The sequence below is a fragment of the Rhinopithecus bieti genome, unplaced genomic scaffold (genome assembly GCF_001698545.2).
Source record: "Rhinopithecus bieti isolate Rb0 unplaced genomic scaffold, ASM169854v2 scaffold_18418, whole genome shotgun sequence".
Taxonomy (NCBI): domain Eukaryota; kingdom Metazoa; phylum Chordata; class Mammalia; order Primates; family Cercopithecidae; genus Rhinopithecus; species Rhinopithecus bieti.
This window is the reverse complement of record NW_016809431.1, coordinates 24,668-48,094: the sequence shown is the minus strand read 5'-3', so window position 1 is coordinate 48,094 and position 23,427 is coordinate 24,668. Positions and strand designations below refer to the sequence as shown.

Below are 23,427 nucleotides of genomic sequence, written 5' to 3'. Positions count from 1 at the left end.
AAAAAAAAAAAAAAAAAAAAAAAAACACAGTGTATTGAACAATGAAATAACCAAGAGGCAATATAAGCTAAAAATGTAACCAGATTAAAGAACTTTAACCAGATTAAAGAACTTTAACCAGATTAAAGAACTGTAACCAGATTAAAGAACTTTATGAAGATTCAATTCATAATGAACCCAGTATTTTATTGAGGAAAGGTGTAGATATCCTAGGGATAAATTCTTCATGTTTAAAGATACATAATCCCATAAACATAGCCACTGTCTAAGACTACCACAGTTGAAAGAAACTGACTCATATCCCTAGGAAATGGATGTAAGTTTTCCTTCAGATTACAAGATCAAGTTTACTATTACAGTCTCCTTTACTAAAAGTTGAAAATACAAACCATTTTCTCCATTATTGGAGAACTGCAATGGAAAATACATTAGTTGAGGTAAGCATATTAAACAGTTTATAAGTAGTTAACTTGCTACAGTTGTTTATCTCTTTCTTACTTAGAACTTTTTTCTTATACATGCTAAAGATTTTCATTTTTTAAATTTCTTACTATTTATAGGCAAAATCTCTGGCATAGATATTTACATAGATTTTAAATTTTAATTAAACACATACGACCCTAAGATAAAGCAAATAAGTGAGTTAACTCTTACCTTCTGAATATATGTGCCAAATAATAAGAATGCTGTCAGTATCAACAGAGATAATGTGGTCTCCAAAGGGTTGCAAGAGATGGATTTCTGCCTTATGACCCTTAAAGGTATGTACTATCTACAATACCGAAGTTTAAAATAATTTCATATTATTACTCAGTCATCATGTCATATTATTCATATTATCCCAAAAACATGCTAATCCTGAGATGCTTCTGTTAAGAAATGTACCCCAACTTTTGATTATTCAAGGTTAGGATGAACGCATAGATATGAAGGAACTAGGCATGTTCATCTGCTCCCTCAGCCAGTTCAACAATAAGGAAGTAAACTGTCCATTTAGTACAAATGAGACCTTTGAAGCTCAGTCTTCCAACTTAGGTTAGAGAGGAGGCATGCACACACACCTAGTTCCCTCACCCAATTCAATCAGTGCAACTACATATATCCTAGCGAGATGGTATATTCCAGAAGGCTGATCTCTACAGACTCCATCACCAACTGGCTTTCAGATGAGATGGGAAAGGGGGACATAGGGTCTTCTTCCCCATACCTTTCTGCTTTGACAGAGATCCTTACAGTAGCTGATCCCTCCATAAGTATAGCCCCTTCTCCATGGTTTCAGTTCTCACCAGATTCCAATAACACTGTTTCTTCTCCTTGGCCCTCTGGCCTTAGGGGTGGTAACAACTTCCTACAGTTGACAGTGTCTGATGCCTCCCCACCCCTACTTTGTTCCCCTAACCCTGACCACACTTGTGCATAAAGGTCCTTTATTAAAGTCTCTGCATCTGAACCACATATAGGATATACATATGGGATCAAGTCTCCTCATGTAAATCATATGTATCTCCCTGGAAAAAACTATAAACAACAATACAAAAATGAACATTTTTTCCAATTCTAAAAATCTGAACACCTTCCATTAAAGAACTCTACAGATAAGTTACCTTCCTCTGCCACAGGTAGTGATGACGAAAGACTGTGGGAACCACCTCACTCCAAGTCCCTGACAAGTACAGTGATATTATCATTTGGCTATCCTTGTATTCCCATTCCTACATTTCCTTTCATTCTAGACCATTAAGGCCAGGTCACCTCTCAACCTAGTTGTTCCAGGACAAATTCAGAAACCAACTGGTAAATTTAGACCAGAAAAGATCTTTCCTTAGCAGTGGAGAAAACATAGAATCTAGCTTTCTCTAAATAGGGAACAGGCATCCGGTTTTTAGAAAAAGAGTTAAAAGCTAAGTTATGCATAACGAATAATCAACCCCACATAAAGTGGTAGTGCAAACATGACTTTTCCAGGAAAGTATTTTTAAAATACACGTAATAATACACATTATGTCCCATCTCTACAAATATATGAAACAGAAAACTCCTGAGATGGGAACTGACTGGGCATAAAAAATTTTGAAGAAACTCTCCAAGTTATTCTGATATTCATCTCTGGGCAAAGAAACTGAAGGAAAGCACCAGTTTTAAGTAAGCCTTTTCTGAAAATTTATCTTCCTCCAGAAAACTGAATATACATTAGAAAAAAAAGAACACTATATAGTTCCAGAGTGTGCCGGGTAAAGAATGACAAAATTAAAGTTCCCTCTACTATCACAACAAACAACTACTGACTGCAAACAAGTAGTTTAGTGATACCAACCTCTTTATTACGGGCAAATGCAGAGAAAACATTTCCATAAGCAGCAAAGACTAATCTGCCATCAGCTGCCATACAGCAGATATCCTGTGGAACAGAATTACCTAGCAAATACCAAATGAAAGAAACAGGGATTTTTAAGATGTTAACCAGAAACCTCAAGTATACATATAACATTTTTCATGGTTATAATTTAAAAAAAAATAAAGATCAAAGTTGAGAATCAGAGTATAAAATTTTGACTAAAATATTTTAAATATCTAATAGTAACTATCAAACAAAGGATAGGAAATCACCTTGTCCTTCCCTAAGAGAATGTCTAGGATTTGCAGAAATAAAAACATAATCCTACAGAAATGAAAAGAAGCTTTTTGAGGTTATTTGGAACAAACTGTCATCTGATACACAAAGCTCTGACAGTCACCCAGTCTTCATGTGAACATCTTTTTTTTTTTTTGAGAGACGGAATCTCACTGTGTCGCCCAGGCTGGAGTGTAGTGATGCAATCTTGGCACACTGCAACATCCGCCTCCCAGGTTCAACTGATTCTCCTGCCTCAGCCTCCCGAGTAGCTGGGATTATAGGTGTGCAGCACCACGCCCAGCTAATTTTTGTATTTTTAGTAGAGACGGGGTTTTGCCATGTTAGACAGGCTGGTCTTGAACTCCTGACCTCAGGTGATCTGCCCACCTCAGCCTTCCAAAATGCTGGGATTATAGGCATGAGCCACCACGCCTGACCCATGTGAATATCTTCTGGAACATCAAGTTTACTAATAACTCCAGAAAAATTTTAAAAGTAACTCAAAATCTAAATCTCTAACTCAACCCTTGGGCCAAACCAAAAATATTCCATATGGTATTCTATATGCCTACTCCTAAGGGAAATACGCCTATCAATCTTTAGCATTTCTCACGTTACATATGATTCTTTTCTCAGTATCCTGGTCACACTGACATTTTCATTTCCTCTTCTGGGGCAGGAGAGTTAGTAGACAGAGGATTGTTGTACTTTCATGCTGCAAATTCCATATTAGGATTTGTTTGCATAATCCTGTTTTATAGGTTTATCATTCACTTTTGCATTCAACTTAAGTTCCAATGCCTTTCTTCTGCCTTCTAATCTACTATTAAAATTCCTTCCATTGGAAAGAAATACCAAAATGTGAGAAAAGGGAAAACTTTTCCTTACAGTAGAAGGAATGATGGCAAAAGAAAATCACTAAAAGCTATGCTTTATATGAAATGCCTGAGACAAGTAGTGTTTCAGATTTCAGAGTTTTTTTGGATTTTGGACTATTTGCATAACCAGGTGAACATTCCTAATCTGAAAGTCTGAAATCAGAAATGTTCCAATGAATATTTCCCTCTGAACATCATGTTAGCTCTCAAAAAGTTTCAGACTTTGGAGCATTTTGGGTTTCAAATTTTTGGATTAAGGATAATCAACATGCATTTGGCAACCATCATATTAATAACTGATTCAGGCAAGTATCATCATAAAATACTAAAAGCAGCAGGTAATTAACTTTGAAGAGTATTAGGATATTTACATAGTCCCAGTGCATATTACCAAAAGATACTTATTCGTTACAAGGGACAAAACACTAACTTAATTTTTTTTTTAATTTTCTTTTTTTTTAAAGATGGAATATCACTCTATTGCCTAGGCTGGAGTGCAGTGGCACGATCTGGCTCACTGCAACCTTCACCTCCCGGATCCAAGCAATTCTCCTGCCTCAGTTGCCTGAGTAGCTGGGACTACAGGCACCTGCCACCACGCCTGGTTAATTTTTTGTATTTTTAGTAGAGATGGGGTTTCACTGTGTTAGCCAGGATGGTCTTGATCTCCTGACCTCGTGATCCACCTGCCTGGGCCTCCCAAAGTGCTGGGATTAGAGGCATGAGCCACCACGCCCGGCCTAACTTTAAAATAGAGCCTCCTAACCAATCACTATCAGGAACAGAATTAACCAACAGCATGTGCCTTCTGATACAATTCACCGTGATTCCTCCCAAAGTGTACAACCTGAATCTAATCCTGAAGAAATGTCAAAAAATCTGAAACTGAAGGACATTCTAAATGAGCCTGTACTCTTCAAAAATGTCAATGTGTCAATGTCATCAAGCACAAAGAAAGTCTAAAGAACCGTTCCAGATTAAAGAAAATAAAGATACGTAACAACTGAAAGCAAAACATGATTCTATCCTGCCACCCTTTTTTGTTGCTGATAATGTAAGTTTATAAGACATACATGTTACCCTGGCTTCCTTATATGTTCTATAAGTCTAAAATTTATGTCAAAATAAAAAAAAATTTTTTAGATGTACATAAATTCAGAATAAAGTCCATACTTACTTACTGCAACCAGACTAAGTTTCTGAACCTGTTTAAAAAAAGAAAAAAGGTTATATTTTCATTAACAAACACAATCATAATAACCTAACACCTGAAGAGTAAGATATAACCTCACACGTATATTTGCTATGCTGTCCTTTGTAAGAAAGACACTTACTGACCCTAATTTTCATTACTAGGAAAGTTTATATTTTCAACTATATTTCACCAGGAGTGGTAATGGAAGGGGTAGGTAAATGTTTTCTATAATAGGCCAAATATTAAATATTTTAGGCTTTGCAGGCAATGCATGTGGTCTCTGTTGCAATTACTAACTTCTGCCATCATAGCATGAAAACAGTCATACTTAATACATAAATAATGTGCATGGGTATATCAAACTTTTATCTATAGGTACTGAAATTTGATTTTCACATAGTTTTCATGTCATGAAATATCCTTCTCCCCACCCCCAGCCTACCCTCACAAACATTTAAACATGTCAAAATCATTAATAACTCCTGGGACATACAAAGCCAAGCAGTGGGCTAGACTGGCTTGCAGACTGTAATTTGCTGACCCCAATCATGGCTACTGACCCTAGCTGTATGACCCTGGAAAAATAAGTTTCCTGTGCCTCAAATTCTTCATCTGTAAAACAGGTATTTATTTACTTTACGGGATTGTTATGAGGATTCAATGAATAAATTTATGTAAAACAGAATGGGGTCAGTCATACAGTAATTGCTCAATACATGATAGCTGCTACCATCACTATCACCACCTATTCACAACTTGTCTAGTTTCCCCTGCAGAAGCAACTAATCTGTAGGACTGTAGGAAGTCTGACTGGGGACAGCATATACAGCCATAGTCATGGGATAGAGCACTTGTAGACCCAATTAGTGACTTAGGTTCATTAGCTCCATTTTTTTTTTTCTTTTTACTCCCAAGTATTTTCTCTTTCAGAGGTCATAGCCCAATGCATTGGTTAATCTGAGCAGTGTACAGTCTGGGTAAAGAACATTTACATGCCACGATGTTACGAATGTATCATCAGTGTTAGAACTAGACTAGACGTTAAAAGCCATCTTTATTATGACTAAATGTCAATGCACAGTAAGTAAATTGTTAACTTTATAAAATGTGCAAATATGTTACTCTCCTCACCACAGGGTTTCTTTGGAAGTAGAATATTGATATAATTTATCTGAAATTTACTTTTATAGTTTATATAAAGGTGCTACGGTATAATGATACCTATCTTGGAAAGAAACGGCTGCAAGGCTTAGAGTGACAGTGCCAGACACTTTGCATTAGTTGAAAATAACTGATTGCTATCAGATACTTTCCCTAACGGTAATTAATCTCACCATCTGCGGTTCTCCCAATGTTACCTAGAGTGAATTTCTAACCCACCTCGTGTCACCAATAACGTAATAGCGTGCATGTTTTCCTCTCTCATTAAGAATGCAAGGGGTAGAGGTTTGTCTTAATTATGTTTCCACCTTCAAGGGAAAGTAAATAAATATTCACTGAACAAGTATTACTGCCATACAACTGAGGGGTTATCTAGCAGTTTCCCCTTGGCCAGGCTGCCTCTGAAACTCGCCCCAGGAGGACTGCAAGTGGTAAATCAGCACGTGGATGTGACCGGATGGCGAAATATTAATAGAACAGGGAGCGGTTAAAAAAGGGAAGCCAGTGGTAGACGGGAAGGGTGAACCGGATTGCTCCAGGACAGAGAGGCCAAGGAGGGTGGTTCCTGGGAAGTCAACGAAAGAAGTCACTCACGTCATAGGTGTGGAAACTCTTGCCCACGCAGGTTGTTACACAGAACCGGCGCTTGAGCGCGCTGAACCGCACCACGTGTGGAATGTCGTTGCTGAAAAGTCCCAAGGCCCGGAAGCCCGCAAACAGCGCGCTGGCCGTGCGCCTTTCTGAGGCCCGTTCCATTGCCGCCGCGATCCCGGCTCCGCTCAGCTCCGGTCCTGAAGGAAAACACGTATCCAGTCCCCTCAGCGTGTCTAGTGGAACAGTCATCTGCTAGAGCTGCAGACAGAAGACCGCTTCCGGCGCCCGCTGAGAATCGCGTTTCCGGAGACTGCCCTCAGTGCAACACATAAAGTTCTCCCTCCAGAGCTCACATGAGAGGCGTGACTTTGGTTCCGTTGGCCAAGGTCTCCAGCATCTTGCCTAGCATTGTTCTCCAGCTCTTTTGCGGCGGAAGTAAGCTCCTTAGGTTCCGACGGAACCGCAATGGCGGGAAGCAAAGAGGGAAGCGCGACGCCCAGGAGACTGGAGGAGAGATCGACGCCTTGGACATGGAAACAATTTAAACTTATGATTTTTAAAATGTACAAAACATGAGACTGGAAAATTTAAACATTGGATATCTGATTATATTAAGGAATTATGTTTAATTTTTGCATGTGATAGTAGCATTATGATTACGTAAAGATCCTCATCTTTTGGATACATACTGACATATTTACAGATGAAAACTATAATGGGACATTTCAAAGGTGACAGAGGGATTCACTCATAGACTCTCTGGGGAGTAGAACTAATTATTTGGGGAAAGGGAACTGCTCACTTGGGCAACTTGGATAAGTGTAGATTCCTCCCAGAAAAGGAAGATAAATATTAAATGTTATTGGGACCCCTGGATTAAGTCAGTATTCCTTGAGGTTGGCTGTCAAAAGCAGACAGTAGGGGTTCTAAAGAGGAGCTCATCATAATGCAAAGGGGAGTCTGGGCAGTTCATTAGAGCTAAGTGCATTAGGATGCTAAAGAAGACTGATTCCAGTGAAGTGGGTGTCAAGACACCTCACTCCTCCAGAGCCAACTGCCTTACCAAGATGTAGGTTTGGGGAACAATCTCTGATCATGTGAACGGTAACTAAAACCATGGTGACCTTAGAGCCCAGGACCAAAGTTTGACATATGGAATAACCTCTTATCTTACTGTTTTATTTCCATTTCACTTCGTTTATGAAAATGTTTTGGCAGCCTATTCAGATTTGGGTTGAGTGACTAATGTAAATATACTTGTGCTTGAAAGGGATAAGGAGGGTCTGTCTCTACACAGATCAGTGTACTCTCTTGGGTTCCTTCCAGTTCTAAAATGTAATTATTTTATTATGAAACAAAAGTAACTTGTTAGCTGATTTGAATATCTGACTCATACATTCTTGAACAAAAAAAATCTTGATTTATTTTATAGTTCTTGGCACAGAGCCTCAAACACTTTGGATGTTAAGATCATTAAGGAGCAGATGCTAACAGAATGAGAGCTTGTTATTTAGTCCTTGACATGTTGTACTTACTCGTGCTTTCATTTGTACCCCAGATTTCTCAATAGCAGTGCACATTTTCAGCCATGTTTGTGGTATGACTTAAAAGTGAACAAGTTGCTAATTATTTGTAAACGTTATTTAAATTAAGAAAGGGGGGAAAAGAACGTCTCACTGTACTATTCACTTATTTATTAGGCTTATTTTATTTTAATAGTTTAGTGGGTAAGCTCCATAAAGGTAGAGAATTTTTTTTTTCTGTTTTGTTCATTAATACATAACAAGCACCCAGAACAGTATCTGGAACAAAAGAGGTGCTTAATAAACATTTGTTTAAAAAAAAAAAAAAAAGAAGCTACATTTAAGTAATAAAATGCTAAAAATGTGGAATATTCTCTCTTTTTTTATGTTAGTCATGTTCCCTCCCAAAGTAATGAGTTGTGTACTTAGCATCTTCAATATTTAAACTTCTTCCTGTAAGAAGATGTATCTGTCTGTCCTTTGCCGAAGACTTGTAGCAAATCCTTCATGGTGGAGCAGGAATAGGAAGCATTTGACTTACTTTGGCCAGTGCATGTGAGCAAACATGATTTTCAGCAAGTCCCAGCAGATGCTTGAAGAGCCATTGTCTGTTTCTACCAACTCTCTTGCTTTCTTCTGTTGCCAAAAGAGAAAGGTATGTCTCAAATAGGAGGTGCTTTTTCAGCCTGGGTCCTGAAATGAGAAGGTCTGTAGATAAAGCCTGCGGCTGACTTGAGGTTGCCAATTTGTAATGTGAGTGAGAATTAAGTGTTGTTGCTAGCCAGTGAGATTTGGTGTTTGTTTGTCTTCTAATTACAACCTAGCGAAAGTCTATGTGAATTTTGGAGAAATGTGTGAAAATTAGCATCTAAAATAAAATATATCGTTTGTTTTCTTTTAGAAGTATTAAAGCTGCATTACAGAAAGTGAGGACTGGGTCACAGGTTCACAAATGACAAATATCCTCTAGTATGATGTTCAGGTTTCCAAATTATTCATGTTCTTAGTTGTGTGCCCAAGGATGATACAGAATAAAGGCTCAATGGATATTTGATGATTGAATATATGCAAGTTTAATTTTTATTTTGCATTTTTTGGGGGAAAAGAAGGGGTAGAGTTGTTTAAAAAGAAACTATGGGCCAGGCACAGTAACTCATGCCTGTAATCCCAGCACTTTGGGAGGCCAAGGTGGGTGGATCATGAGGTCAGGAGATTGAAACCATACTGGTTAACATGGTGAAACCCCATCTCTACTAAAAATACAAAAAATAATTAGCCAGGCGTGGTGGCATGTGCCTGTAGTCCCACATACTAGGGAGGCCGAGGTAGGAGAACCACTTGAACCTGGTAGGCAGAGGTTTCAGTGAGCCAAAATTGCACCACTGTACTATACCCTGGGCGACAGAGCAAGACTCCATCTCAAAAAAAAAGAAGCTGTGAAGAATAATGATAGCTTGCAATGACATTGACTGATAGTTTCCTTTTCCTTTTGCACAGAGCAGGTGGCAGAAATCAGATAGTTTATCTGATAGTTGCTGCTGCCAATTCAGTTTCTGACTCATGATGGACTTTAAAACAGTTTATTCTTGGGAAACACGTATTTAACGTTTAATTCATTTTAATTCCTTCATTCCTTTACTCAGCATATCTATTGAGAACTATTATGTGCTAGATATTGTACCAACATAAAGTATGGGCTACGCTCTTAAGATATTACCAAATCTTCCTCAAACTCCACATCCATTTGATACCCTGAATCATTCCATAAATTTTATACCTAACATATCTACTCCAAAAACAATCTAAGTTCATTCTCAATACAATTTACAATGTCCTGCCACTCTCTTCCACACAAGAAGAATAGCTAGCAGAAGGGAGAGTAGAAGAGGAAAGGGTATAGAGGCATACAAATACTGCATTTATGAGCACCATCTTGAAAAGTGGCATCTCAGCTTCAGTTGCCAAGGCAATAATCTCTTGACATGAGAGTTGTTTATAGAAAGTTTCTTAGTCCATTTGTGCTGCTATAACAAAATGCCTGAGACTGGGGGATTTGTAAACAACAGAAATTATTTCTCACAGTTCTGGAGGCTGGGAAGTCCAAAATCTAGGTGCCAGTAGGTTTGGTGTCTGGTGAAAGTCTGTTCCTCATACATAGCACTCTCTAGGTGTCATCACATAGCAGAAATGACAGAAAGGGCAAAGGGAGATGAACATTGTGTCCTCACATGGTGGAAGATGGGAAGAACAGAAGAGACTAAGCTAGCTTCCTCCACCCTTTTTATAAGGAACTAATCCATTCATGAGGGTGGAGCCCTCGGGATTTAATCACTTCCCCCAATACAATGGGGATTTAAGCTTCAACCTGAATTTTGGATAGGATACATATTCAAGTCACAGCAGGGAACAATGTGAAATATGCCAAAGGATGGCATACTCTTTACATGTGTACTTTTCCTGTATCCCTACTATCCCAGGTCACAAGTTTTGGCTTGTTCCCTAAGATATTGGGGCCTACCTTCATCTTGCTCATCCTTTATTCCCACTTCAAATTAAATCAAGATTAATTTGCCTTGTCTTGGCATTCAGGTAAGTTGTAGCATTAATCGGTAAGAAACAATAACTACCCACACAGAAAAACAAAAACAAAACCTTTACTTAAGTAGCTCACAGAATGGAAAATCAAAAGGAGAGTAAGAGCAAGGTTGATTAATCTACTTGTGTAATTATATATTTAAAACTTCAGGCTCTTCCCATCTTATTTCTCTGCCATTCACGGCTTCATCTCAATCCTGGGTTTGGGATAATTGCTAATTGTAATTGCCACTGCATGCTTCTTTGTATCTCATGAGAGGGGAAGACTATCACTCTACTTTTTTTTTTTTTTTTTTTTTTTTTTTAAGTGAGGAAACATTTTTTCAGAGTTTCCCCACCAAAACCTTATGCTTATTGTTCATCACCAAATGTGCCCATATGTTTATCCTGAATAAGACCGGAGTCAAGGTACTTGCTTATCAATATGCTTATCAATATTAGCCTGGTTACCTCTATTAACTCCAAGCAAGGATATTGGGACACCCAGACTGGGTTAGACTAATCCAGATCCACTCCAGGAGCTGGGATTAATCCCTAAAGCCCTCTGGTGGATGGGGAAATAGATGCAAAATTAAGAAGTGGTAGAATCCATGTTGAGGAGACAACTACAACATCTATTAGTTACGTAATGAGGATAATTTCCACTTAGTAGAAGGCATTTTTTATTTTAAAATCTCAAACTTTAATCTCAAGTAATGGAAAGTGTGCACTTTGGAATCAGCCAGATATTACACATACTGGTTTTGCTACACTGGATATTTTACTCAGAGCCTTTTCTTGCATCTATAACATGGGGATAGCACATAGCTCACAGGATTGTTACAAAGATTTCATAAGGTAGTATAAGAAAAAACAACTGATAAAACTACTCAGTAAGTGTTGGTTTCATTTATGACAATCCTTGTCTTTACTTCAAGAATAGCGGAGAATGGAAAAGAATCTTCCCACCCTCCTACTTAAACAGAAGCTAACAGGTAGAAATCAATAATTAAGGCCAATCAACATAAAATTTGTTTCTACTTATATCATGATATTGTTCATGAAATACTATATACGAAGTACAGGAGAAAGGGTCGAAGTGCTCTGGAGAGGAAATTCTAAGAAGAACATGCTGAAGGTCTTTACAATTCCATTGGCTGCTTTTAAGATTTTCTGGTTTTGAGCAATTCAATTATGATGGGCATTAACGTAGTTTTATTTGTTTCTTGTGCTTCATTGAGCTTCTTGGAACTGTGGGTTTAGAATTTTTATAAAGTTTGGTAATTTACCACTGTTTCTTCTTATTTTTTTTTTCTGTACCTCTTCATTGCATAAGGGACTTATTACATGTATATTAGGCACTTGCAGTTGTTTTACAGCTCACTGATGGTCTTTTCAGTTTTAAGTTATGGTTTTCCTTCTGTGTTTTATTTTGGATAGTTTCCCTTGGTATGTCTTCAAGTTTACTAATCTTATTTTTTGCAGCATCTAATCTCTCATGATTACCATTCACTGTGCATTTCATTTCACACATTGCAGATTTCATATCTAGAAGTTGGACTGGGATTTTCTTTATGTATTCTGTGTCTATATTTAACTTTTTGAACATACTGAATATAGTTACAATAACCATTTTAATGTCCTTGTCTGCTAATTCTAACTTCGATGTTAGCTCTGAATCAGTTTCACTTTTTCCCCTCATCATGTGTTGTATTTTCTCACTTTTTTCATGTCTAATAATCTTTAATTGTATACAAAATATTGTGAATTTTTTCTTTTTGGGTCCTGGGTATTTTTTATTTCTACAGATATTCTTGAAGTTTATTGTAGGATGCAGCTAACTTACTTGGAAACAGTTTGATTCTTTCAAGTCTTACTTTTAAGATTTCTAATGCTGGATTATTGCAGCAATTAGCCTTGGGCTAAGTATTATTTATTACTAAAGTAAGACTCTCCTGAGTGCCCAATACAGTGCCTAATTAGTTGTGAGATATTCCATTCTAGTTGATGAAAATAGGCAATTTTCCTGGCTTTGGGTAAGTAATGGGCACTATTCCCTCTAACCTTTCAAATGACTCTTTCCCTAGTATTGGGTAGTTTTCTCATAGCCATGTGAGTTTTCAGCCATGTGCTGAAAAATACTCAGCTAAATATGCAATAGATATCCCTACAGGTCTCTGAGCTTCTTTCTGTGTGCACCTCTCTCACCTGAGGTACTCTGTCTTTTTTTTTTTTTTTTTTTTTTTTTTTTTTTTTTTTTTTTTGGTACTCTGTCTTATGAACTCTGCTATCTTGGTAGAGTTCAAAATTGCCAGGCTGTCAGTAACTGTGTGCTTAAACTTTTCAACTTTCTTTCTATTGCCACAAAGCAGTTCTAGACAGAAAACTAAAAATAAAGTTATCTGACAGGCTCTGTAACAGTCTTTATTCCTAATCTTTATAATGGTTACAAACAGGCATTCACATAACTAAATTTAAAGTATTTTCCTTACCATTTGCCAAGGACTTTATAATGTACTTTATTTCTAATAATAACCCTATAATGTAGGAAGCATCACCTTATTTTAGAAATGTAGAACCTGAGACTCAAAAAATTCAATTTGCAATTAACTTTGTTTATGAGCTATTATCCTTTGTGTTTAGACATAAATAACTTTTGCATGATAATCATCAGTGAAACTGTATTATTTGGTAATCTGTAAATACTGGGTATCAAGAAGTATAGGTGTATTTACAAAGTACAATGCCAGATGAAAGTCAACAGATATTCTTAAAGCTACAGCTAGAACAAAAACATTTGAAAAAACCTAGTACTTTTGAATAATAAAAAGGAGGGAATACTAAAAAATCTCAGATCAGTTTAATGTTATTGTTTGGTATAATTCTCAGAGACTTGGCTTGTAAGATTTAGAAAGGAATATAATTGAAATATTTTAAAACTCCCATTTTTTGATAAATTTATTTGATCTGTAGGTTTGGTATGGGTTTTGACTTCAGTAAAGCATTTGATAAATTTCCCCTCACCTTTATTTTGATATGGACAGAGTGAAAAATTGATATTTGATTCTTAAAAGTTAAAGGAGCTTTTTTCTTTTTCTTTTTTAACAAAGAACATTGACGAACAACTTTACCAGCATATAGAGTTGCCTCCTTTGACGGTATAAGGAGGGGCTTAGTCCTGTCTTGGTCAACCTTTTTTCAAAAACTGAATTAAGCAATAGAAAGCCTATGAGGGAGAGTTATGTAATAATAGAACCAAGATCCAAACTCTCAAGATATCAACATGCTGAGGGGATAGGACAAAAACCAGTAAGAAATGGTTAAAAGGAATAAATGTAAAGACCTGTTTTTAGGTTAAAATTATACAAATAATGTGGAACTATGAAAATAGAAAACATAAAAATGCAGCAACAGCACTAAAAGTAAACATGCCTTAGTTTAGAATTCATCCACTCCCTCTCCTCCAAACCTCTTGCTCCCCACCTCCACACACTAAAATGACATGGTATGTATAAGAAATATCAAAAGCAAAGAGACCCAGAAAGAGTTTAATAGAGAGCATAGATTACTTGGCAAATAAGATGTGGAAATGTTGTAATGGTAAGGGTACAATTATCAATCAGTGGCTCCATTGATTTTTTTAGGCATTGGATAAAAATTGTATCAGCAACAAGAAAGCAAAACTTTATGGATACAAAGAAATAAAGAATTATATCAGCAGTAGACTTTCTTGTATTTTTTTTTTTTTTTTTTCTTTTGAGACGAGAGTCTTGCTCTGTCGCCCAGGCTGGAGTGCAGTGGCCCAATCTCAGCGCACTGCAAGCTCCGGCTCCCCGGGTTCAACACCATTCTCCTGCCTTAGCCTCCCGAGTAGCTGGGACTACAGGCACCTGCCACCATGCCTAGCTAATTTTTTGTATTTTTAGTAGAGACGGGGTTTCACCCTGTTAGCCAGGATGGTCTCGATCTCCTGACCTTGCAATCTGCCCACCTTGGCCTCCCAAAGTGCTGGGATTACAGGCGTAAGCCACCACGACTGGCCAGCAGTAGACTTTCATACAGCAGTCTTAGCCTCTGAATGAAGGAGACAAAAGTGAGAATATAGATTATATAAATAGCATAACTAACCATGTCGTCTCAATATGAATATATCCAACTTTATATGCTTAAATCAGAATTTGCAACTTCCTTTTATTGACCATGAAACATTGACATAACTGACTGTATACTATACTAGTCCACCAAGAAAGCCTGAGTACATTTAAAAAACAGAGATATATGATCCACATTGTTACAACATTTGGGAAAGTTCTTACTAAATTAATATGATGCATCCTCTTGCCCATTCCTTTTAATTGACAATGTAATTTAAATGATTAATTTTATATTAAGACATCTATGGAATACATAGAATAAAATATATAAATTATACAGTTTTTTAAAGATAAAGCAGAAGATTCAAAGAAACTGCACTTAATGGGATGACTTTGAGTTGTCTCCTTTCTCCCTAATCCTCAATTCTTTTAGGGGAATTGGGCCCAAAATTTTGTGAAAAATTGTGTGTATTTATTTTCATAGTTCAGTAAAATCTAGTCAGTGAATCCCTACTAAAATGGAGTTAGTAGACTTAAAGAAATTTCTCTTATAATGGCATTTAAGGGCTTGGGTCGGGTCTTCAGAGGAAGATTTTTAGAAAGCAGGCATGTCTTGATTTTCCTCAGTACAAAAGAAATTGCCTATTCAGCTACATCCTGAGCTTCTCTGGAAAAAGGCTGAGTCTTACTTTTCTATCCCCAGTGTTTGGCTGAAGGCTTGTTCCACAGTGAGTGCCCTTTAAATGCTTACTGGACATATAATGTAAGCTTCCTCTTACCTGTTGGTAGGTAAGATGGATTTGAGGACATTGAACTTCCCCACTTCTGTCATGGTTTAGCCCCAACTAACCCTCAGGGGAGTAGTAGAGGAGCATGTCTACTCCTGGGAAAAATCAGTGCATTACCACGTGCTCTATTTTGGTCTAGGTTCTATGGCCAGGGTTGCCCTTCCCACTGGTGTTTGGAGGATTCTGAGTGGAAGGTGAGTGAGAGGGTGCCGATGGCTCTAGCTTGCAGTGGGAATTCAAGAATAGATTTGACATCCCCTGTTCACTTTTGCCTACTTTGTTTCTTCCAGGTGTGAGGAAAGTTCAAGAGGGGAAACAAGAAAAGACTAGTGACATAATTTAAGAAAAGGATGACTGCAATGCGTCCTGAAGCTGCCTATCTCCAAATATTCTCTCCTATAGGCAGGGCCAACAGGTATGAAGGGGAGCAGTCATTGGACTCTAAGGATAAGTACAGGTAAAACCTGAAGAAAATAATGTCCTTTAGAAAAGTATGTGTGCAAATTGTCTACTAACTAGATTTGAAAGATGATTCGTAAGAAACAAATTTGAGAATTATTTTATTAAGAAATATATAGTGTCAATTACAAAGGAACATATACATTTTAAAAAGCATTCACAAAATAAATTAAAGTACATTCTCTATATATTTATAGTAGCTGTGGCAAAGGTACTTCTCAGGATCTACTTATTATATGCCACTCTTGTCTGTTAGATAATATTTAAAACTTGGCTTAGAATACTTTCACAATATTTTGCTTGAAAATTATTTCAAATTGCTTCACTATATTTACAGCTATTTGTGAAACCCCATTTGCTTTCACTTTCTTCTCTTGTAAATTTTTAGTTTAACACAAGAAGTGTCATTACATGTAGAAGGAATGTCTGCCTTTTAAACGTAAGTTTAGGTGCTATCATTTAGTTCAATATTTTTCCTTTTTCAAGGAAAAGAGTTCTCCTGCTACACTTTTGGATTTTCCTCTTGAGTAATGCTTATGCAATTATGGCTGAGAATTACTGCCATGAAGCCACTCATCAATGTTATGGAAGCTTCCCTCAACATTTGAGGAGTAATACTTCCCCTGCATTATAAATTTATATTAAACAATAAAAACTTAGAAAATAAGTTAAGAAACTCTTCTGTAATTAAAAGATAACTATTTGTGATCTTCTGTGTCACAGTTAGAGTTAATGTTTCATCTACTTAATAAAGATGATTTATTTTGGTGCTTTGAAATATGACCATAATAAAGATGATTTACTGTTTTTTCAGTAAAGTTCGAATGAAGCGACGCCACAATCCTAGTAATTGTGACACTTGTTCCAGACATTTATTGGTTGTGACTTTCCTTTTTCTCCTCTTCTTCATTGCCTGAGTAGCATTTATCTGTAGAATATGAGAATCAATAGTCAAAATTACTTTTCACTATCTTTAGTAACTGTTGAGTGCAGGTTTTATTGCCTTCTCTATGCAAATCCATCTTTCAGTGTATTTCCAAAGCACCTGCTTACTATGTGCTAGTATGTGCCTTCTGCAGGGGAATGAATTCCTGTTTCTCTACCCACCTACTTTTGCTTCAAGGCCAACCACCACCTCCTTCAAAAAGCCTCCACTATTTACTCAGACCTTGGTTTTGGAAAGTCTTCCAGTGCTTAAGAGTATGTGTCATTTAACTTGGCTCTCACTTAACATGCTTTTCTTTATATTGCATCATAGGTATTCCCCATAGCACTGAGTCTTAATCATAGGAAACACTGAATATTTGTTGAGTGATTAAGTAAATGAATAAATTGCTGATTTCAAGATCTCCCCGACAAGATCTCAAGTTCCTCATGGGTAAGAGCTATCTTATACCTCCTTATAGATGTAATTCAGTAAACCTAATCTCTTTTTTGAACCCAAAATGCATGCTCCTGCTCCCCATCCTTCCCCCTCCCCTGCCTCACTGTCTAGATGTGCCACAGACATCTGAAGGCTTATTTTAAAGAGGATTCCAGCATATAACTTTATCTGAATTAACTTTGAGTAGTACACTGGGTCTCCTAGACATATCGTTTGCAGATTAATAAAGTCACAGGGTTATTAAGCACAAATCTTACAAAAATCTACAAAATCATAACTATCATTAGTCTTAGACTCTCCATTTGGGCTTGAGAGATGACTGAAATAAATTTCTCCAGACTCTCCCTTTCTCACATGCTGTCCAAGAACTTTATCTAGTTTTTTGTTTGTGCTCTTATTTGAATGAATTTTATTGTGGCCATCTGTAGATTTGCCAGTCACTCCTTCATAAGAAGGCATGAAGCCAAATAGATTTCTCATATGGCTGTCTGGTATTGAGTTTCTAATTCAAGCTCAACCCAGATCAGCCCTATGGCTTCAATCCTCAGTTTCTAAAAAGTGACAGTCTTGGCCGGGCATGGTGGTTCACGCCTGTAATCCCAGCACTTTGGGAGGCCAAGGTGGGCAGATCACAAGGTCAGGAATTCAAGACCAGCCTGGCCAATATGGTGAAACCCTGTCTCTACTAAAACTACATAAATTAGCCAGGCGTGGTGGGAGGTGCCTGTAGTTCCAGCTACTGGGGAGGCTGAGGCAGGAGAATCACTTGAACCCAGGAGGCGGAGGTTGCAGTGAGCTGAGATTGTGCCACTGCATTCCAGCCTAGGTGACAGAGCAAGACTGTCAAAAAAAAAAAAAAAAAAAAAAAGCAGTCTTGTCCATCTACCCAGATTGCAGACATATAAAGTCTACTAGATTAATAAGGAGCAATCATACATATCTGCACTTGTCACTCTCTGTTTCTTAAACTTGTCATCCTGAAGATAAATTCTCTACTTGCTGACTGAAATGCATAGTGAATGCCTGTTGTGTGCCAGGCACTGTTCCAACTGCATTTACATGTATTGACTAATTTAATCCTCATAAACAACCTATATAAGACTAACTGATATGATACTTACTTTACCCATGAAGCTACAATATACAGAGGCTAAGTAATTTAACTAAGTCTTCACAGAAGTTATAGGGCCAGGATTCAAAGTCAGGCAGGTTGTCTCCAGAGTTCCTACGCCTAACTTTCCACTACACTATGTCCATATTTAATGCTACACAAGCATTCAAATGCAGATAACTACCTGTGCAAAAATATGTAAAGAGACAGCAACAGCATCCATACAAGCAATTAAGCAAACATAGGATAGAGATTTTATGTATAATGTAACATTTTAGTAAATAAGCACACAATAATTAAGTGATTAGAACAAGCGGTGTTGCTCAGACTTTGGACTGGACAAGAATCTCTTAAGGAGCCCCATAACTTGAGATTTTGATGTTGAAAGTCTGGGTTGAGTCCCTGGGAATTGGCATTTTTAACAGCCATACTCTTATGCTCCAACAATCAAACATTCTGATATAGGAGGCTCACTCAACATACCTTGAAACATTGCCGTAAGGTTTAGAACCATAATTCAGCCCAAACAGTATCAGAACCCTAGAAATAGGTGAGTTCGAGTCCGGGTATCAACGTGGGTCTAATTGACATCCTACTACTTTTACCCGGCTCGTTTGCTCTTCGAAAGATAAAACCTAAATAAAAATCAGAGAACGACTTCTGCACAAAAGCCCCAGTTTAATTTGAGGTTAGTCCCAAGGTACAAAGCAAGCGTCTGAGGCTTCCGGCTTACCTGAGTTTCCGAATAGCCTGGGCACCAGAGAGCGAGGGTAGCCTTAGTTTTCATGGCGAACATTTCCTTGGCTAGCGACGCGCAGCCGGGGGTGGGATTGAAGGTTAGGCTCTGGATTTCAGTAAGGCAGTGTGGCTGCTCATAGGCGGCAAAGTTTACGAGAAAAGGAGAAAACACCAGAAAGAAAAAAAGAAGAGAGAGAGAGTTGGTGAGAACTGAGTGAAAGGCGAGCGGAGGAAGGTCGGGGAGGAGCGGGTGCATAAGTCGAGAGTAAGAGCGAAGAGGTCACGGTTGAGTAGAGCAAGGAAGAACCAACCGCGGGGGAGCAGGGGCGTGGCGAGGGTGGCGGAGGGCACTGGTGGCGAAAAGACTGTCACCCACGCTCGCTCCGCCCAAGTCTCCAGGGGGAGGCTGCCAAAACCCGAGCCCAAGTGCGGAGCGCCGGACCCCCGCAGGTGGTGCCCCGACAAAGTTCCCTCATCCCAGTTCCCAATTTGCCTTTCCTCCGGATAGAGACTTCCTTTCCCTAAATTGGGACAGAAGTGTTGTCCCAAGCTCGGCGCAGCCCCGAGCTGGCAGCCTAGATGTCCCCTATCCCCGGCGGCTGCGTCCCGGAGCCCAGGCACCTCCCGGGGTTCTGCACATCGCAGGATACTCCCTCTCCAAAATGCCTGGCGTCTCCCTGGAGAAAGCCAGCAGCACTGACCTCTCTACTCACCCGATTGCTACAGGAGACAGTGTTGTTGAAGTCGGTACTTTTGGTCTGGAAGAAAGAAAAATACGACAAGGAGGGTAAAGACTTTTAAGTCCACAGGAAAATCATCCTTCCACCCTTTGCTCCCAGGCTTTAAAGGTGCTCTGAAAACAGTTTCCACTCAAGTACCTGTTTCCTATGTCATTGACAAGGCAGTGAAATAGTCTTTAGTAGTGCTGGCTAGTGCTCAAAACCACACCAAAAGGTTCAGGTCTCAGAGGGAGACCTCCTGCTCCTTTCCCTCAAGCCACGACTGCACATAGCACTATGCTGGTGAGTAATAATGCCATTCTTTGGATGTCCACATCTGTACTGTGGCTATTCATGAATGCAAACTCTATCTAGAAATTAGGTTAATCAGGAAAATGATTACTACTGTATGTTAAAAAATTCCAAGTACACCATATTCTGTAATAAGTAGCATCCTGAAACATCTAAAACACTGGAGAGACCTGGAGCACAACATCAATCCTTAAAGTTTAGCTCATGAGAATTATCTCCCTTTTACTCCTCGTTCTTAAGCTCTTTTCCCCTGCTGTCTTTTTACAGCATAGTCAGAGCAGCACTTTAGCAGAGGATAGACATCCTTGATGCATGCTCCTATAAATACCTGCTCCTTATCAGCATCTGCACACTTAGAATGTGCCAGTTTCTAGATAATCATTTTAGATGCCACTTGTAAGAATTCTTGACAAAATGTGGGACCATGATTTTTTCCAAATTATTTTTCTTTCCTACAAAGTTAAATTGTAGAGTGTGTGTATGCCTACTCTTCTGATGAAAATACATTCGTTTTAAAAAAGTTTCTTCACTTACCTCACTCATATATGTAATCAGGTCTTTAGAAATAGTACTGAGATAGTCTGCTTCAATCTTCTCAAAGTCACAATTAGTGAAGTCATAAGTTAGCACCAGCCCTACAAGTTGAAAGATGAAGAATTTCCTGAAAGAAACTGACAGAACACATGGTAAGGCAAAAGGGAATGTACGTGGAAACCCAATTCCACCCCAGTTTCACACTAAACTCTTCCCACCAAGGCTGAATTGCCTCTAGATCTGTAAGGCCTGCCTTAGGGGCCAGTGCTCAAGCACCAGGTTTTCCTCTCATTTCCAGTCCCCAGGAAGCCCTTATTCACCCATGCTGTTGTCTTAAGTTGGAGTCTCCCTGATGCTCCAGAGCATTCTGGCTGCAGATATATAACACCTAAACGCCTACGGGCTCTTTCCTCCTAGGCCAATGATTTTCTACCATGTCATTTTCTTCCTTTATAGAATTCTGAATTGATGATGTGAAAGGAAAAAAAAAAGGAGTAGCTAAATCTATGGAATTTTAACATTAGTAAAGTCATCAGGAATTTCCCTCACCTTCCTCCTTTTTACTTTGCCTTAAACTCTTTATATGTGTTAATGTCCTTTAAGAAATGGATACCAGTGTCTTTCTCCCACAGGGCGTTTCAGTGACCAATCCTTTCTATTATTTGGGAGAAACACCTTCTGAAACCAGCAGCCACCGTAAGGATTTGGAGTCCTTGCATACTGTCCCGTGCATCCTGAACATCTTTGAGAATTTCGTGTGGCCACTTTCAACTAATGCTTTCCCTTCTCCTTGGCTAGTAAGAAACTGTGCTTACTTATGGGATGCTTTGGAGGGTGGGTGCAGTCTCAGTCTTCAACAGCACTTCCATGTGAAAGCATTAAATGTGCAACTATGACCAGAACCTTAGGGGCAGGAACGATAAGAGGTTGAAATAAATAGGGAAAGATCTGATGTGCCTTGTTCTCAAAAATCCTACTTTTCAAATTCTCATATCAATTTCAGGAAAAGCGCCTACTCTTGGTGACTAGGGGCACCTTAGGGGCTGAAGGGTCCTCTAGCACTTTCTAGTAGGTGTCAACAACTTTTAAAACCACAAATTCCAGTGCCCAGCCACCTTCACAGTCCCACTCTTAAAGCCAGCATTAAACCTGAGGAGACCGCACTGCTGGGTGCGCAGCGGTGAGCGCACCGAGAGGATGCTGTCCTGAGCTCAGCTTTCCCAGAGGCGGCGCACGCTTTCGTGAGCTCTGCCTCCCAGAGGCTTAGCCCCGTGCAGTGTAGACTGGAAAACGTCTGTCACCTGGGGCCTGAGCGCGGGCACAGGTTTTAGAGACAGGAGAAGCAACGAGATGGTGGGCTTGGATTTGTACTAGCAAACTACTGTTGATCCAGAAAAGAGTGCTTAAAAGCGCAGTCAGGGAGAGCGCCCTAGAGGATGTCTGTCTAGCAGTCTTCCGAGTTCCAGCAGCACCAATGGAGCGTTGAAGGGAGGGAAAGGCTGACACCGATCACGTTGCTGAGACGAACCCCTTGCTCCGCCCTAGCTTGGCTCATGCTGCCCTGGGCCCTCTCTACACCCAGGTCCCCTCTCTCTCTCCTTCCCTTCCGCTTCCCCGTTCATCCTCCACCCCCACCCCGCCCCCCGCCCTCGCGTGTCAGAGCCTGCATCGCTCTGGTACTTGGGAAGTTCCTAGGAGTCATCGCTGGGAGCAAGGAGGTTGGACGCCGTGTGTGAGTCCCAGCAAATGTCACAGGCCATACGGTGCCCGGGAAAAACAGCAGGGAATGTCGAGGGATTCCGGAAAAGCGTAAGGGACAAACTGAAGCCAGATTTGAACTCTTTTTCATAGAAGGCACTGGAGAGGGTCAGAAAACCTCTGATTCACCGCTGACTTCAAAAGTGGCCCTTTTCTGGAATTCTTCATGTGTTGTACTCAAGTCACCACAGCATTCATTGAAAAAGAAGTCCATTCTTCCCCCATCACCACCTCCTCAGGGTATTGTGGGATGATGTCAAAATCTGATTCATCTGTTGTGACATCAGAGATGATTCTGGTTGGCAGCTGGACATTGCATAGGCAGACAGGAGCTAAACCCAGATTTCTTCACTGGGCTGGATAGCTCCAGGAGACAAAGGAAAGGGCATGGTGGCTGCTTCTGTCACCCTCACCTCACATGCCTTCCCCTCTAGTGGCTTGCTGTAGGGCCAGAGAATGTGAGTGCCCACTAGAACCTTCAGCTTCATTTATTGATTGCTGATTGGGGCAAGAACAGCAGAAAGCAGCCTGCAATGAGGTTTGACTTGCATTCTTCTGGAGGTATAACCAGGCTGCCTCCCTTCTTTTGTTTTCTCCTTTAAAAACCCCTTGTGTCTATGATCTATGTAGAGTCTATTGAGATGAGGTAGGCAGACTGTCTCCTCCTAAGGCATCCTAGGTGTCTCTTTATCTGTTAAAACATTGCTAAACACGTGTTCCTGTTGCCTGCAATTTCCTTGTCTGTAATTGTGTGACCTCTTAGATCATCTGGATTATATTACTTTTCTGCTCAAAAAGTTATGGCAAAACAACCTACTTAACATTGTTTTGAGATTTACAATTATCCTTCCTGCATTGGCTCCAGGCTGTCTTTCCAGCCTTATTTCCTTGATTCTCCTAGGCTTCCAGCAAATGGTATCTGAAGGTAATATGCTCTAAACATGCTCTGGGCTTTCTTCTTCCCAATCTGAGATGTTAGATTTTCGTGTCT

General features: G+C 39.3%; 2 protein-coding genes across 3 annotated transcripts in view; both read right to left on the bottom strand.

Moving 5' to 3' along the window:
• WDR36 (WD repeat domain 36) overlaps positions 1–19,195 on the bottom strand; it is a 52,939-nt gene extending 33,744 nt beyond the window's left edge. Inside the window, 6 exon segments of the mRNA XM_017889299.1 lie at positions 655–772; positions 2,315–2,415; positions 4,670–4,697; positions 6,443–6,965; positions 8,507–8,658; positions 19,109–19,195. Of these exon segments, the coding sequence (XP_017744788.1) occupies positions 655–772; positions 2,315–2,415; positions 4,670–4,697; positions 6,443–6,772 (577 nt within the window). The 5' untranslated portion in view covers positions 6,773–6,965; positions 8,507–8,658; positions 19,109–19,195.
• TSLP (thymic stromal lymphopoietin) lies at positions 15,965–22,653 on the bottom strand. 2 transcript variants are annotated; one of them, XM_017889301.1, is made up of 5 exons: positions 21,228–22,653; positions 20,679–20,815; positions 19,827–19,871; positions 19,109–19,243; positions 15,965–16,808 (listed from the first exon to the last, which is right to left on the bottom strand). In XM_017889301.1, exons 2-5 carry the CDS (start codon positions 20,685–20,687, stop codon positions 16,680–16,682), a joined length of 318 nt encoding a protein of 105 aa, XP_017744790.1. In that variant the 5' UTR covers positions 20,688–20,815; positions 21,228–22,653; the 3' UTR covers positions 15,965–16,679. The 2 variants fall into 2 exon arrangements, with proteins under 2 accessions (XP_017744790.1, XP_017744789.1); XM_017889300.1 differs by lacking the exons at positions 19,827–19,871; positions 20,679–20,815; positions 21,228–22,653 and having other exon boundaries at positions 15,974–16,808; positions 19,109–19,452.
• Between the last annotated feature and the right edge of the window lie 774 nt (positions 22,654–23,427).